This window comes from Macrobrachium nipponense, chromosome 25, assembly GCF_015104395.2.
Source record: "Macrobrachium nipponense isolate FS-2020 chromosome 25, ASM1510439v2, whole genome shotgun sequence".
NCBI classification, from domain to species: Eukaryota; Metazoa; Arthropoda; class Malacostraca; order Decapoda; family Palaemonidae; genus Macrobrachium; species Macrobrachium nipponense.
The window spans coordinates 69195704-69209163 of NC_087214.1; the positions used below are offsets into that span (position 1 = coordinate 69195704).

Below are 13460 nucleotides of genomic sequence, written 5' to 3' on the forward strand. Positions count from 1 at the left end.
TGCCTTGACAGCATGTTACAGATTTATGGAATTAGTTATCATCATTACTTGGATTAATTTTCCATAGCCCTAGAGATACACGGGTGATAGTTTTCACTGAGAGGTGTTCCAAGGAATTTGGTATTGTTGCCTTGACATAACCCAACTATTTGTAGGAACTGGTAGTTTGAGGTAACGATATCCAAGCAATTATCTAGTTTTTGTTTGCAGTGATTTAAAATGCTTATGTAAGCCTAACCTAAGCCTATAGGTAATTCACTAACCACGTGTACAGCAGTGATCAAAGTTCTTGGTCCATGATAAAGCAGAAACCGAGGTCTTAACGCCTGGTCTCAAAACGTTGTCTGAGCATTTAACAGTTAAGGGTATCAGACTCACTGATAGGCAGATCCAATCTCATAGATTACAAGCCATAACAATTGTCATTGGTTCGGATTATTTAGATCAATTCATTGTAGGCCAACGTAAGTTTATGGGAGTCAGTGTTTTCAGTATTAGTGGTGGAGCTATTCCTTTCGGACCATTTCCATAATGAGCTTCACACAAGCCAAGTCCTGAGTTTGATTATATGGCTACTCAGGCGCAATTTGTGCTCAATGCAAAAATAATCATAAATCCAGAAAACGATTTGTCACGTCTTTGGGAACTAGGTAAGGTTTAGACTTAGCCATGAAAAGTTCACGCCTTCAGAATCGAAAGATACAGAGCTCGTTATGCAATCTATCAAAAAGAACTGATGGTAAATATGTGATAAAGTTGCCTTTTAAATAAAAGGGAAGGCCTAGTCCTAACTTTGGTGCTGCCAAATCTCAACTTGACTCGCTTTCAGAAGGAAAGTTTAAACACGAGGTGTTGCTCAGGGAAAGCTATGCTGGAGCAATTGATAAATATGTACAAGAAATTACCCTTTATAGAACAGGTGGCTCTGAACCTACAAGAGGCCACATTTTTACCTCTTCATCCTGTCGTGAAAAATTCCCGTTAGAGTATTTTGTAATGCACGTAGTTAGCATAGGTACCAAATCTCTAAATGATTGTCTGCTTGCTGGTCCATCACTCATGTCTGAATTGGATGATAAAACTAACCATTAACGCACCTGGGTCTTTATAATATTGTTTAACTATATGGTAATTACTTGCAGTGGTAGCCTTTATTTTTTATCCCTTTGGATTGATCACACCCATTAGTGAAAGTTTTTTAAATTACTTTTACAAGAAGCAACATGGATGGAATCACTTGCATGCAATAGACTTTTGCCTTAAACTTCAGTCAGAAATGTAAAATTTTAGTTGCTGAATTTTCTTGTTTGTGTCTCCTTTCTTCACTTTATCTTTTGCTCAGATGTATATGTACATATTTTCTGATGTGTCTAACTGTACTTATGAATAAATTACTTGGCTGAAGAGAGTCACTTCAGTTAGCTGCATTGACCCTTATCTGTCGTTTGGCTGAGCATTTCTTTAACCTTCATACCTTTAATTCAGTTATGCTTTTGTCTGATTCACAAGGTCAATTCGCGTCAGCCATTAAGAGTCATCTTCATCACCCCATTGACTTAGAATTAAAATATGTCATTGTTCAAAACAATCTAAAATTATCCAAGGAATTAGAGCTCATACAAGCAAAACTATAATTAATTCACAGCAATCATGTATCTGGTCCCAGCCCTGTCACTTATGACATTCCTGATTGGCTGTTGATCAGCCAACCATAGGGCTGGAAAGTTGCAAACTCGCAAGTGTCTCTCAAAACGTCATACAGTGAGGATCTCTGCTCCCACCTCTCCTGACAGACGTCTTTCGAAAGTTATAACTTTCATTATACCTCAGTTTTACCCGAAGAAAATTAGTGATTCCCAATTTCATTACCAGATATCGTGAAGCAATGATTTAAGGATTTTTATGATATATTAATAGTGTGTTTCATTAAACTTAATGCTAAAATATGTTCAGTGAAATAAACGTGAAATTTTTAAAATTATATTTTTTCATTCCCTACATGACATCGCAGTGCATTCATCATTTATCGTCCTGTGCTCCACATAGTATCGAAGCTTAAATGCCATGGATGACAATGCTACCAAAAAATTATAGGTAGGGGTGTCAATATGAAAATAAAAACCAAAAGATTAAGAATACAGGAGAAAAATAGAAAAAAATTGTAATGAAAGAAAAACCAGTGGGATAAATAAATTTCTTCAGGATGAAAGAGTCCATGTTGCTATGCATCTCATGATTCTCATCAAATCTGGGTAACTTATGTGTTGCAGTGACTAAAAGGGTGCTAGTGGTGCATACCTGCAGCAACTACAAGGGCACTAATGCTGCATACTTGCAGTAACTTCAAAGGCACTAACCATGGACTGCTATTTATATGATTGCCTCCATCGCCCAAAATTTCTGGCACGCACATCAACACACTCCCACACATGGTAGACCTTACATAATCAATGTCAGTTCGACCTGGAAATATCTTAAACAGATTGTTTAAAAATTCTAAGAAAAAATCATAATGATGTGCATTTTGAGTACGAGTAACACACTGAAATTTCCCCAACATCTTGCTAAACAATTAAATTTGCACAAAAATTGTCTCTGATATTAACAACTAAAGCTCAGTAATCTTTACAATAAGTGAAAAATTTCACTATTCTTGAAACTACAGCAAGGAAATAGTATTAGGGGATCCTCCCTAACAATTTTTTCAGAGCTCAGCTGTGAAGTTTTCCTCTCAATGCAACTTAAAAATCTTTTTATGCTTCTCAATTTCCTTTGATCCTCTTTATCTGTCTTCAAACCGCATTGTCTCATCCTTTTCCCCGTCTGGATTTTAGGGAAGAGATGACATCGCTGGGATCCGTTAGTCTTCAAAGCCCACTGCTGGGATCATAGTTCATCTTCAAAAGCAATAGTGGGAGCTAAGCCAGCCTCATCAGCCCAGATAATGTGTGTTAGTTGTTTTTGTATCTCAGGGTGGGACTGCTCTTTAGAACTAACCTTTGGATTCCAAGAATTGGTTAGTTCTGGGAATGTGGCCCTCAGCATTCTTTCTGGTCTGCCCATCGAGGTGATTATAGTATGGATGACTGTATTTATATGATGCTCTCAGTCCCATCAAATAGGTTTGGCTTAAACCTTGAGTCACATTACTTATGTTGGATCCATCCCCTTGGGATATGGGGAGTGCACGATTGGGAGGTAGCTCTTATTGGTGTCATTGGTGGACAGATGGACTGCATGGAAGGCTAATGATTCTTTTTTCTCTTTAAAGATAGTTCTTTTTCTTCTCATTTATTTTTGCATGGATGTAACAATAAAGCCATTTACCCCTGGACCTCATTAACCCCAGACCAGTTAACAACCTCTGCACCCTCTACTGATAATACTGTAATGCACCCTACTGAATGTCCATGCAAGGGAAAGGATATCTGTTTTAAGGAAGGATTTGGCAGATAAATAGGAGCCCAATTCTTCCGAGGTGAATGGTTCTGTGCCTGTATCCTCAGTAAAGCCAATGGTACACCATGGTAGCAATAAATCTGGTGATTTGACCTTTTCAGTCATGTGGAAAGATTCAAACTGGTCTCTTATGACTGCTGTCACTTTTAATACTTAGACTGCAAAATCTGTTACTAAAGCTATAACCAAAATATATGGTAATATTTTAGATTCACGATGTCATCCCAATTTATTCAGAACAAATAATCTCAATGATAAAGAATCAGATTACATACCAAGTATGTTTGAGGGAATATCACCTACAAATAAAGTGAAAAATTCACCCAAGCTTGTTTGGTATGTGGCCAATTGTAAACCCAGTAAGGAAAATTTCCTTGCTGCCTGCCAATGCCTACAAGGGATGGTTGAGGCCATTCCAAAGGCAGTAATAGCATCCAAGTTAATATGCTAATCAAATTTAGACCTACTTAGGACAAAAATACAATTTCTGTATCTCCGCATTGCTCTTTAAATTTGATCCAAGGTATAGTGCACAATAGATTTGTAGTACTTTGGAGAAAAATATATCTTAGACCTGTGTCCTGCATATGTGTATAAGGTGAGGAAGCTGAGAGGTACAAATCATGCCCTAGGTGGATTACTACCGCTGATAAGTATTGCTTTTATTGTGGTGGTGATATTTTCCCAATTGGAGAGATTGCCTCAGTATTTATTTTAGAAGGAGGTGGTTCACAATTTCATCAACCTTGGAGAAGTAAGATGCTTAGTTCTTTGGGTAAATAGAGCTGGAACCACTCCTGCTTCTGTAAAGAGCATTTTTGGTGCTCTTCATTTGCCAATTCCAAAGCTGGTCATTCTGACTCTGGTACAACTGCCAATAATAAACCTGTTGTTGTTCATTCTGAAGTTCATGAAAATACTTTGCCTGTTTTCTTACCAATTATTCTTACCTCAGAATTACCTGTACAGTTTGACCTCATTAACAACCAAACTAGAACTGATGCAGAGAACTATACTTCAAGCTTCCCCGATACTAATCGGAATTTTAATAAAACCCCAAGAGTGTTTGCTCACCAAAGGCCAGGAAGAGTTGAAAGATCTCACAAGATTCAGTAATTTGGATCATGATGTTTCTTCTCCCATATTGCCACCTCTGCCTGTGGAATTGTCTGATGGCACAAGCCCTGCTTATATTAGGCCTGAAGCCATGAGAGCTTCAAACTCTGACCAGCCTCAGCCCAGGAAACTCTGAAAAGATCGTTCCTCTGCAAACACTCTGCCCTGCCTTCCACTAGTTAAAAATGATAAAATTACTACTCTCAATCAGTAAAATAATCCCACAGGTTTATGAGTCTTGTCATAAGATTAAGAAGACTAATGATAAATCAAGCTCCCAACTAGATAAAGCAGGTATGCAAGAGAAGCCACAGTCATTTTCAGAAGGCCTTGAAAATACATATCTCCTTAATTTTAAGCTCATGATGCTTAGCACAAGTCCCAGCCCGTGCAATGTGAATATGTTTGCAATGTATTCAAACCCAGCCAAAGAGGGAATTATCTTGAAATACAGAAAAAAATACTTTATTTTTCAGTTTGACATCATTCAACGGAGCCGTAAGGTCAATTGTACTCATGGAGGCGTTCCAATAATTATTGATGAATCTCTGAAACATTTTAGTTTTCCTTTAAACACTATTCTTCGAGCAGCTGCTATTTGTGCATGTTTCAGTTGTGGGACTCCCATTTGGTCCCCTTAAAAGAAGTGGCCCCACCAGGCAGCGTCCTCACTGTCACTATTTTGCTGTGGCACAGTTTAATTTGTATTTCCCCTAGTGAAGACTTCGTTGTTTGTTAATGGCTTTGCTCTCTAAGTTACTGGTTATGATGCTGTTTCTGCATGTAATTGTTGATAAAGGTCAATTAATACAATTAGTAAATTGACCGGTGAAATTGGTCCCAGATTATTGCCTTCTAAAACTGTGGTGGTTCGAGTCACACAACCTAATATCGAAAGATTCCCTCATTCCTTATGAGAAGGGGGTCAAAATTCTAGGAATGATTTCTGATAGCAAGTTAACTTGGTCTAGTCAAGCTGAGAATTTGAAGATGAAAGTGGAGAATTCACTCAACATTTTTAAGCTGTTTCTGGTTTTAACTGTAGTGCTAAGAAAATATTGGTTTTACAGTTATGATTTGTTATGTCACCCAAACCTTGATTATAGCTGCCAGATTTTCTCCTTGCCATGTGCAACCAAACCTAGGGCATTGAGATGTATTTCATCCTGCTCTGGAACGTTCAATATGTCAACTGTTGAAAGTATAAGTGTTGACACTGATGAACTACCCTTAAATGTACAACAAGAGGAGTTTGGGTTGAGATATACGATGCTGCGAATGTTGTTAAACAGTTTGACCTCCACAAACCTTTTTTTCTAAGGCCTTATACTAAAATTGACAATTCATCAATAAAAAACCAGAAGATTAAGGTTTGCATGCCCTAAGTTGCCTAATTTGTTGATTCCAGAACCATCGATATGTAGCCAAACAGAAGTTGAGATATCACTTTCATATCAAGAAGGAATTGTGTAATATTTTAAGCTTGATTTGGCACATTCGGATTCTGTGAAATTGTATTCTGACAGTTCTAAAATATCTAATGGAGTTGGTTGTGCAGTAGTTCATAGTGGTTGTTCATATGCAAGTAAATTGTCGGACAGTGCTTCTACTTTTACACCAGAGCTGACATCCTTAGCCATATCTCTTGAGGTAGTATCTACTCTCTCTATGGCAGTAAATTTACTATCCATTCATATTGTTTAATGCAGTAGTGGCCCTCTGAGAATATCACTCCTATCCAGGAATTATGTAAACTAGCGCCAAAATTTAAATCTGACCATTTCTGCTGGGCCCCTGCTCGTGTAGATATCCAAGGTAATTAACTGAATGATCAAGAAGCAAGAGATGTGATTACAAGAGACACCATTACATGCTACCACATTCCCATTCTAATATGAGAAGAACTATTCAGACTAATATCAAATTATAAGTGGCAGGCACATTTGTCTTTCCTAGTGTTGACAAGCAATAAAAAGTACAAGGAAGTTAAGGCCAAATACAGACCATTGACCATCAAGTTATCACCGTAACCATAAAAAACGTTATCTTATCCCGACTAAATTGGTCGTTTTTGCTTGACCCGTGGCTTCCTTTTAGAGGGAAGACCTGCACCACTTTGAGTGCATTGCGCGCGTCTAATCTCGCTGTCAGTATTTAATATGTTAACAGATTGCTATGCACACTCTAGAGTATGCCAAAGACGTGGACTGGCTGGCAAAAGGACTAGGGACTTACTGAGTCCTAATAATGACTTCCACAAACTAATGCGATATTTAGACAGCATAGGCTATTAGAATAGAATGTAAGCTCATTCGGTTTCATAGCACACTATGGCAGTATGATATAATTTTTCGAGGTTTTAATTTTTTAACGTAATTCTATTTTAAAATCTATGATTACATAAATATCTTACATGCGAGTTCGCTGAATTGCTGTGCGTTCATAACTTCACTTCATCTCACAATTTCTCTGCAACGCTGAATGACCCATTAGATTCCAGTATTTGTTGTTAAGCTTAAAATCTAAATTTCATTCCATATGCTAATCCATTCCATTCCTGGGGACCTACCCAGAAATAAATCCATCTCAAAACATACCAGAAAAGTACTGTAACTTGGTATGAAGGCAAGAGACGTATAACCTTCGAACTCTCAGGATCTTGTGGACTCGAAATCAAATATATAATCTTGTGAAGAGGAAATTAAAAACATAATGTTTACAGCTATCAATCAATGATCAGTTATTTTAATTTTCTATACATTATATGAAAGCAATGAGAAAATTAAGATGATAATGGACTAGGAAATACGTGACACCCTATGAGGCAACAAAAAATAATTAGATTCATATTAAAAAAAAATAGAAAAGAAAAATTAACTCACATCCATGGTTACGGTAGAATGAAAGACAGACGTATCATAGATCCACTTCTCACAGGGCATAATTTTTTCATACCCATTGGAATCTTCTTCTATCATCTCACACTGGGAGCTTGTGGAGCACATTGAAAGAGATGAGGTGTGTTATACTATAAACCCAGCACAAGACTAATAATACTAGGAGCCTAATTCAGATAAGTTATTAAAAACAGAAATGATATGGACCAGCATGCTTATGAGACAGCTCTCTATTTGTGCCACCACAGCAGAATAATCTATTTTGTGAAAGTGCCTATCACAGAGTAGCCTGTAGAAAAGGTTTCTCATTCTGTGGTGTCATGTGTGCGTGCTCATAATAGCTCTGACATCATCAAGGGAATATGGTGATAACACTGATATCTGTTAGTAATTGATTACTTTTGATGGCATTACCCCCGATAATGAAACTGAATGGATATTATTTATTCGACCGTATGCTTTCGCCTGTTTGCTTGTCTGTCTGATCAGGCGCATCGAAACTTGACTGTTGAGGTGTGGAAAATGTGAGCTAAGAGTCTAGAAAGACATTAGTTTGCGAATTGTCGCCAAAACTTCTTGGGCACCACTGAAGGAATGTTGTGATGAATATAACCTTACTGAAGGCTCGTCATGCTAACTATGACACCGATAAACGACTTTCAGAGTAACTGTGATGTTAATGAGGACTCCATGGTAACTTTCATGGTAACTAACATCACATAGGAACTGGTATGATAACATTGATGTCACTGAGTGACCTCCATCGGAATTTTGATGCTAAGTGAATGCCATTTGAACTGTACTGTGATGATAGCAACATCATGACAAGGATTGTCCCAATAACAGTATATATATGATGTCAGTTATGGATTATGATAATAACCCACAGAAATAAGAGAATGAGAAATAAATAAGAAACAAAGAAAAATAAAGTAACCAACAGATGCACTCCCAAACACACACGCACACACACACACACACACACACACAACAGTAAGTAAAATCTTACCCATTCATTGGTCTAGTCCGATTGTTGTTGGGAATGTCGCAAGAATATGACGTCACGGCATTCAGGAACTCATTACCAATCAGGAAGACTGGAAGGGCTCCCGAATCTGGGAAGAAAGCAAGATGAATCGGAATGATGGCTATGAATTTCGTCAATGGAAAGAAAGTACTTTTCAATTGCCTTATCTAACCCACACCCGAAAATCGTAGAGAAATAAGGTAGACGCAAACCTTGTTAGGGCTCCAGTCAAAGGAGGTAACAGGATTTCCACTCAGTGCAGCAGATAAAATAATATTTTAACTAAAGTACTTCAGTTAACGATACAAGCATGAATTTGGTACATATCTTCTCCCTAGACCACTTTTTGAACATTACTGGGTGTCCTCTCAAAATTCCAAAACAGCTGCCGTTTTTCAAGATGGCCACTAGTCAAGGTTTTAACACAGGACTCATGTGCCTCTCGTCATGTGTTTATGCATTTGTTTTGTTTATACACATTTTTTATAGTCACCAAGCAAAAGTAAAATATAGTAATACTGTTAAAATTTTCATATAGCATATATAAAAAAAGATGGCATCCAATATGGCAGCCAAAAACCTTAAATAATCGCATCTCAGGATTCAGTAGCCATGGAAAAATGTCTTTCTATTCAATATATTAGTTTGTAAATCTATATATAATTTAGGTGACTTCACTGCTGTGTAACTCAGCATGGGGTTCACTGTCAGCTAATCTTGCTTTACTTACACTGTACCTAGCTTTGCTTTAGTGTAGTTCAGTGTCCCAAATGTTTTCTAGTAGCCCCATATCAATTATCTGGTAGACAGTATATATATATATATATATATATATATATTATATATATATATATATATATATAGTATATATATATGTATATATATATGTATAGTATATATATGTATATATATATATATATTGTATATTATATATATATATATATATTATATATAGACAGTTATATATATTATAATTAGTATATAGATATATATATAGATATATATATATGTATACATATATATATGATATATGTATATTATATTATGTATATTGAAATATATATATTATTATACGATATTATAAATGTATATATTAATTGTATATCATATATTATAATATATATTTAATATAGTTTTATATATGTATATTATTATATTATTTGAGTTAAATTATATGCTCATATATATGTATATATATAATGTAATATATATGTATATTAAATATAATATATATATATCATATATATGTCTATATATGTATATTATTATATGTATATAGATATGATATAAATATATTATAATATATATATATATACTATATGGTATATATATATATAATTATTCTTATACCTATATATATATATATATATTATTAATATATAATTAATATATAGATCTATATAATTAGCTTGTAGATAGTTACACAGCCGTGCATGAATTGACAGGAGGCGCAAGTTTCAGGAGAGCCGAGCCAAGGGTAAGTGGGGCTCAACATGGCTTGTTAATATACTTACCAAGATGGTATGCAGGTCACACAGGACTTAAATGGCACTGGATGAATGATCGGAATCGATGTAGGGTGACCAAACCTAGTTGTATTCCATACATCAATTTGCATATCAGATTACGGTGGTGAAAGGATAACCCCTCGGCCTTAGTCAGGTGGTCATAATGGCAAGTGTAAATTCAACCACAGGCAAAAGGATGACTGACTGGAGCGAGTTTTGTCTTTGCCAGGAAGACAAGAGAAAGGAAGGTCTAACTTCACCCTTGGCCTCTGTATATCATAATCCTGAACATGATGGGTACTTAATGCTTTCAACCATTGTGCCATTGTTCCAGGAGATTGGCTGTGACAAAACATGGCAAAATACCTCGAGCTGTGGGGTCATGTTTAATAATGCAAAGCTTTATCGTGCAAGACATTGAAGATCTACAGTTGAAAGTAGTGAACCACAGGAAAAGATGCTAAACAGCATCAAATGAGTCATGACAGTGAAGCATGGATTTTTTGTGGAAATGTGGCACCTGTATCAGATCTTCGACAAGTAATGACCATGAATCTCAACAGGAGACGACATGAGTGCACTTACGCACTTAATGATGGTAAATTATTGGCAAAGCAGGTGCAGGTGATGCAACTGCACAAGAGCTGAAATACTATCTTGTATGTCTCACTGGCTTTTAAAATAGGGAGATGTCCCATCTTAGATCTCTTGAGGAAGAACAATATCAGTGAAGAACCAGATGTATATCCACTGGTTCTATCAGAGCTGGTTAATTATATCATTGAAAACAACTCAAGCTCGGATGGTCCTGCCATATTTCCTCTTGCAGACATATCCAAATGATACCAGCAGCGCCTGGAACAATTGACCATTGCCTCACCCACTGTAAATACAACAAGAGTAAAGGACAAATTGTTAGCAGCAATCCTTTAATTAGAAGCAGGCAAGAAAGTAAGATGTATTCTACTTGGTTTGCAGAATGATGTAGCTTTGGCCCTATCTCAGGCATCTGACCATTCAAATACGCTTGTGATTGCCAAAGCAGCAAAGATACTGAGGAAGCATATTCTTGATCATCAGTCCTGGTTTGACGGCACCTTTGGTGAAGGATGCATTAATGATGCCATACTTCAAATTCTGTTCCAGTTCACTAGTATGGTCGAACATGGAGCTGTCATAAAAGTCATATCTAAGTTTTGGCTCATCAAGTCAGACCTGGCTATTGCTCAGCTCATGCAGTACAACTTCTTCAAAACAGAAGGAAGGAGCAAGTGTATATTGACACACTGTTTGCCGTGGTAGGTGCAAATGCTACTGGTTTGGGCTTACATGCACAGCTTTGTGTAGCTGCAAATGTGAGGTGTAACTATAATGTCGCAGATGATGCTTCATATAAATCAGAATGAGAATTCCGTTACACTAAAGGGTGAGTCTATGCATCTTTAAAATCTTGCGTTCATTTCAGGCTTAAAAAAGATACTAGAGGCAGTGTTCGATCATATATAAGATACTTTGTCATACACCATTGTAGTCTTGTGCTTCTAAACCTTTCAGTAGCATTATGGGGTACCTTTCCAAGACGTAATATTGATAATAGCCCAATAGAAATGCTAGAAACAGATTCTCTGACCTCATTAATGTAGGCTTAGATGAAAATTTCTCTGGGCTCATAAATGTAGGCTTAGATGAAAATTTCATGTCTATCTTTTTTAGTTGCAGAGTTATCAAGCAAAATGTTTCATGACGGCCATTTTGTACGCCATCTTTATCACAATAATAAATATGGTAGTACGAGTTCTGGTGATATTTTCAATTAACTCTACTCTGGAGGATATGAAATATAGAATGGACACCCAGATTTCTCAAAAGAGGGGATTAAAACGAGCACTTGCTACAGATTTCATCTTTTATCACAAACTGAAGGATTTTTCCACTTACCAGCTGCACTGTCGAGAGATGCAAAGGTGAAAGAGTAAGGGAACATGGAAAGATGGGAAAGATGATAACAGGTGTTCAATAGATTGTGGAAAATTTCATAGTCATTAGATTAGAGAAGTATTATCATTTATTGTTGGCACCAGAGAAGAGGGGGACTTTATAGTAATCAAGTTATAGATTAATGACTAAAAGAACTAACCATCTCTCTCTCTCTCTCTCTCTGACACAAGCAGATAACCAAGAAAGGTGGATAGTGGTATGTGACTTACATGTGAAAGAAGTAGCGATAAAAAGATAGTTCCATTTACCAGTTCCCACTTTTGTGAGAAAATCGTCTAAACCGTCTGTGGTGCTCATTTGGTATTCTGCAAAAAAAGTAAAATTGGAATTCGTCAAAGAATATTTTTATCGATTTTTATTGACAAATACAGTCGATCAGTCCCCCACTTTATTATTTAGTCCACGGCACACTTTCTACATTGCTTCAAGCACCTTGTCCCACTACTTAAACTGACCATACACAGATGGACCACCTTGCTTTTGGGGACCTTGTTACAAACCAAGAGAGAGATCCGCTCCAAGTTCGATATTATGATAAACAAAAAGAATTCAACACCAACAATTGAAACTGGGGATACGAATTTAGAAAGAAACACTATCAGAACAAAGGTTTATTTACAAACTTACTAACAAAGGTAAATTCAGAATGGTGTCTCCTATTTACATACCACAAGTAAAATCTTACACTGCATGAAATGGGGAAGAAGTGAGGTAATTCAAATACTTGCTGGCCAGTTTTGCGCTGTCGGAGATCTATGCTCGAAGCGGTGGCTTCACAAGAGAACTGTAATTGCAGACGTCTTCTTGACTCCGTGTTGTAGAAAACAATGTCTATTCTTGATACTCGAAGAGCAGGAACTCCTCGAAACCTCTTGTAGAACGTTTCTGCTCTCAAGGCTTGCTCAACGACGAAAATACCTCTGTCGTTCTCTTTAACTGGACGACTTGACCAGAATTCGACCAAATTCTCGAGCGCCTTTTCCTCTCTGATCCTTCGTCTGTTCCTTCTTCTCTTATCTCTCTCTGAAGATCTCTGATCTCAGCTGCTGAGCTCTCACTGATTATATGATCTGTGACTCTTACTGATGATCTGCTCCCTCCTACTTCGTCGTCATATTTATATGGCAACCCGGGGGCGTGGCCTACCAGCGAACGTCACAGGCTCCGAGATTACCGGAACTTCTTAGAAGAATCTCGACGAAGTATTGCATCAGAAATCGCGGCGTTCCTCATGTCACGTCGGCGCCTGCCAAGTTCCACAACATTCTTGCCGATTCTAGAACCATCATGAGAACAGATGCCCCCAACACACGCGTGAAAGCCTCCGTGCTGCAGAACTTCTTGAAGATGGGTTTTCCTTTCCTTTAACTCGTAATTCATTGCTATAAAGCAATTACCATGACAGACCTTAATCCAAGAGGGATGTTGACTCATTTAAATGTCCCATGAAAACAA

The 13460-nt window shown here is 37.0% G+C and overlaps 1 protein-coding gene across 2 annotated transcripts in view; it reads right to left on the reverse strand.

The window, feature by feature from the left end:
• LOC135199511 (solute carrier family 22 member 20-like) overlaps window positions 1-13460 on the reverse strand; it is a 58761-nt gene that overhangs the window by 35631 nt on the left and 9670 nt on the right. For both annotated transcript variants that reach the window (XM_064227622.1, XM_064227623.1), the window contains exons 2-4: window positions 12215-12310; window positions 8482-8587; window positions 7458-7566 (exon numbers count right to left, since the gene is read on the reverse strand). In XM_064227622.1, coding sequence (XP_064083692.1) covers window positions 7458-7566; window positions 8482-8587; window positions 12215-12302 — 303 coding nt within the window. In that variant the 5' untranslated portion in view covers window positions 12303-12310. The remainder of the gene's footprint in view (window positions 1-7457; window positions 7567-8481; window positions 8588-12214; window positions 12311-13460) is intronic.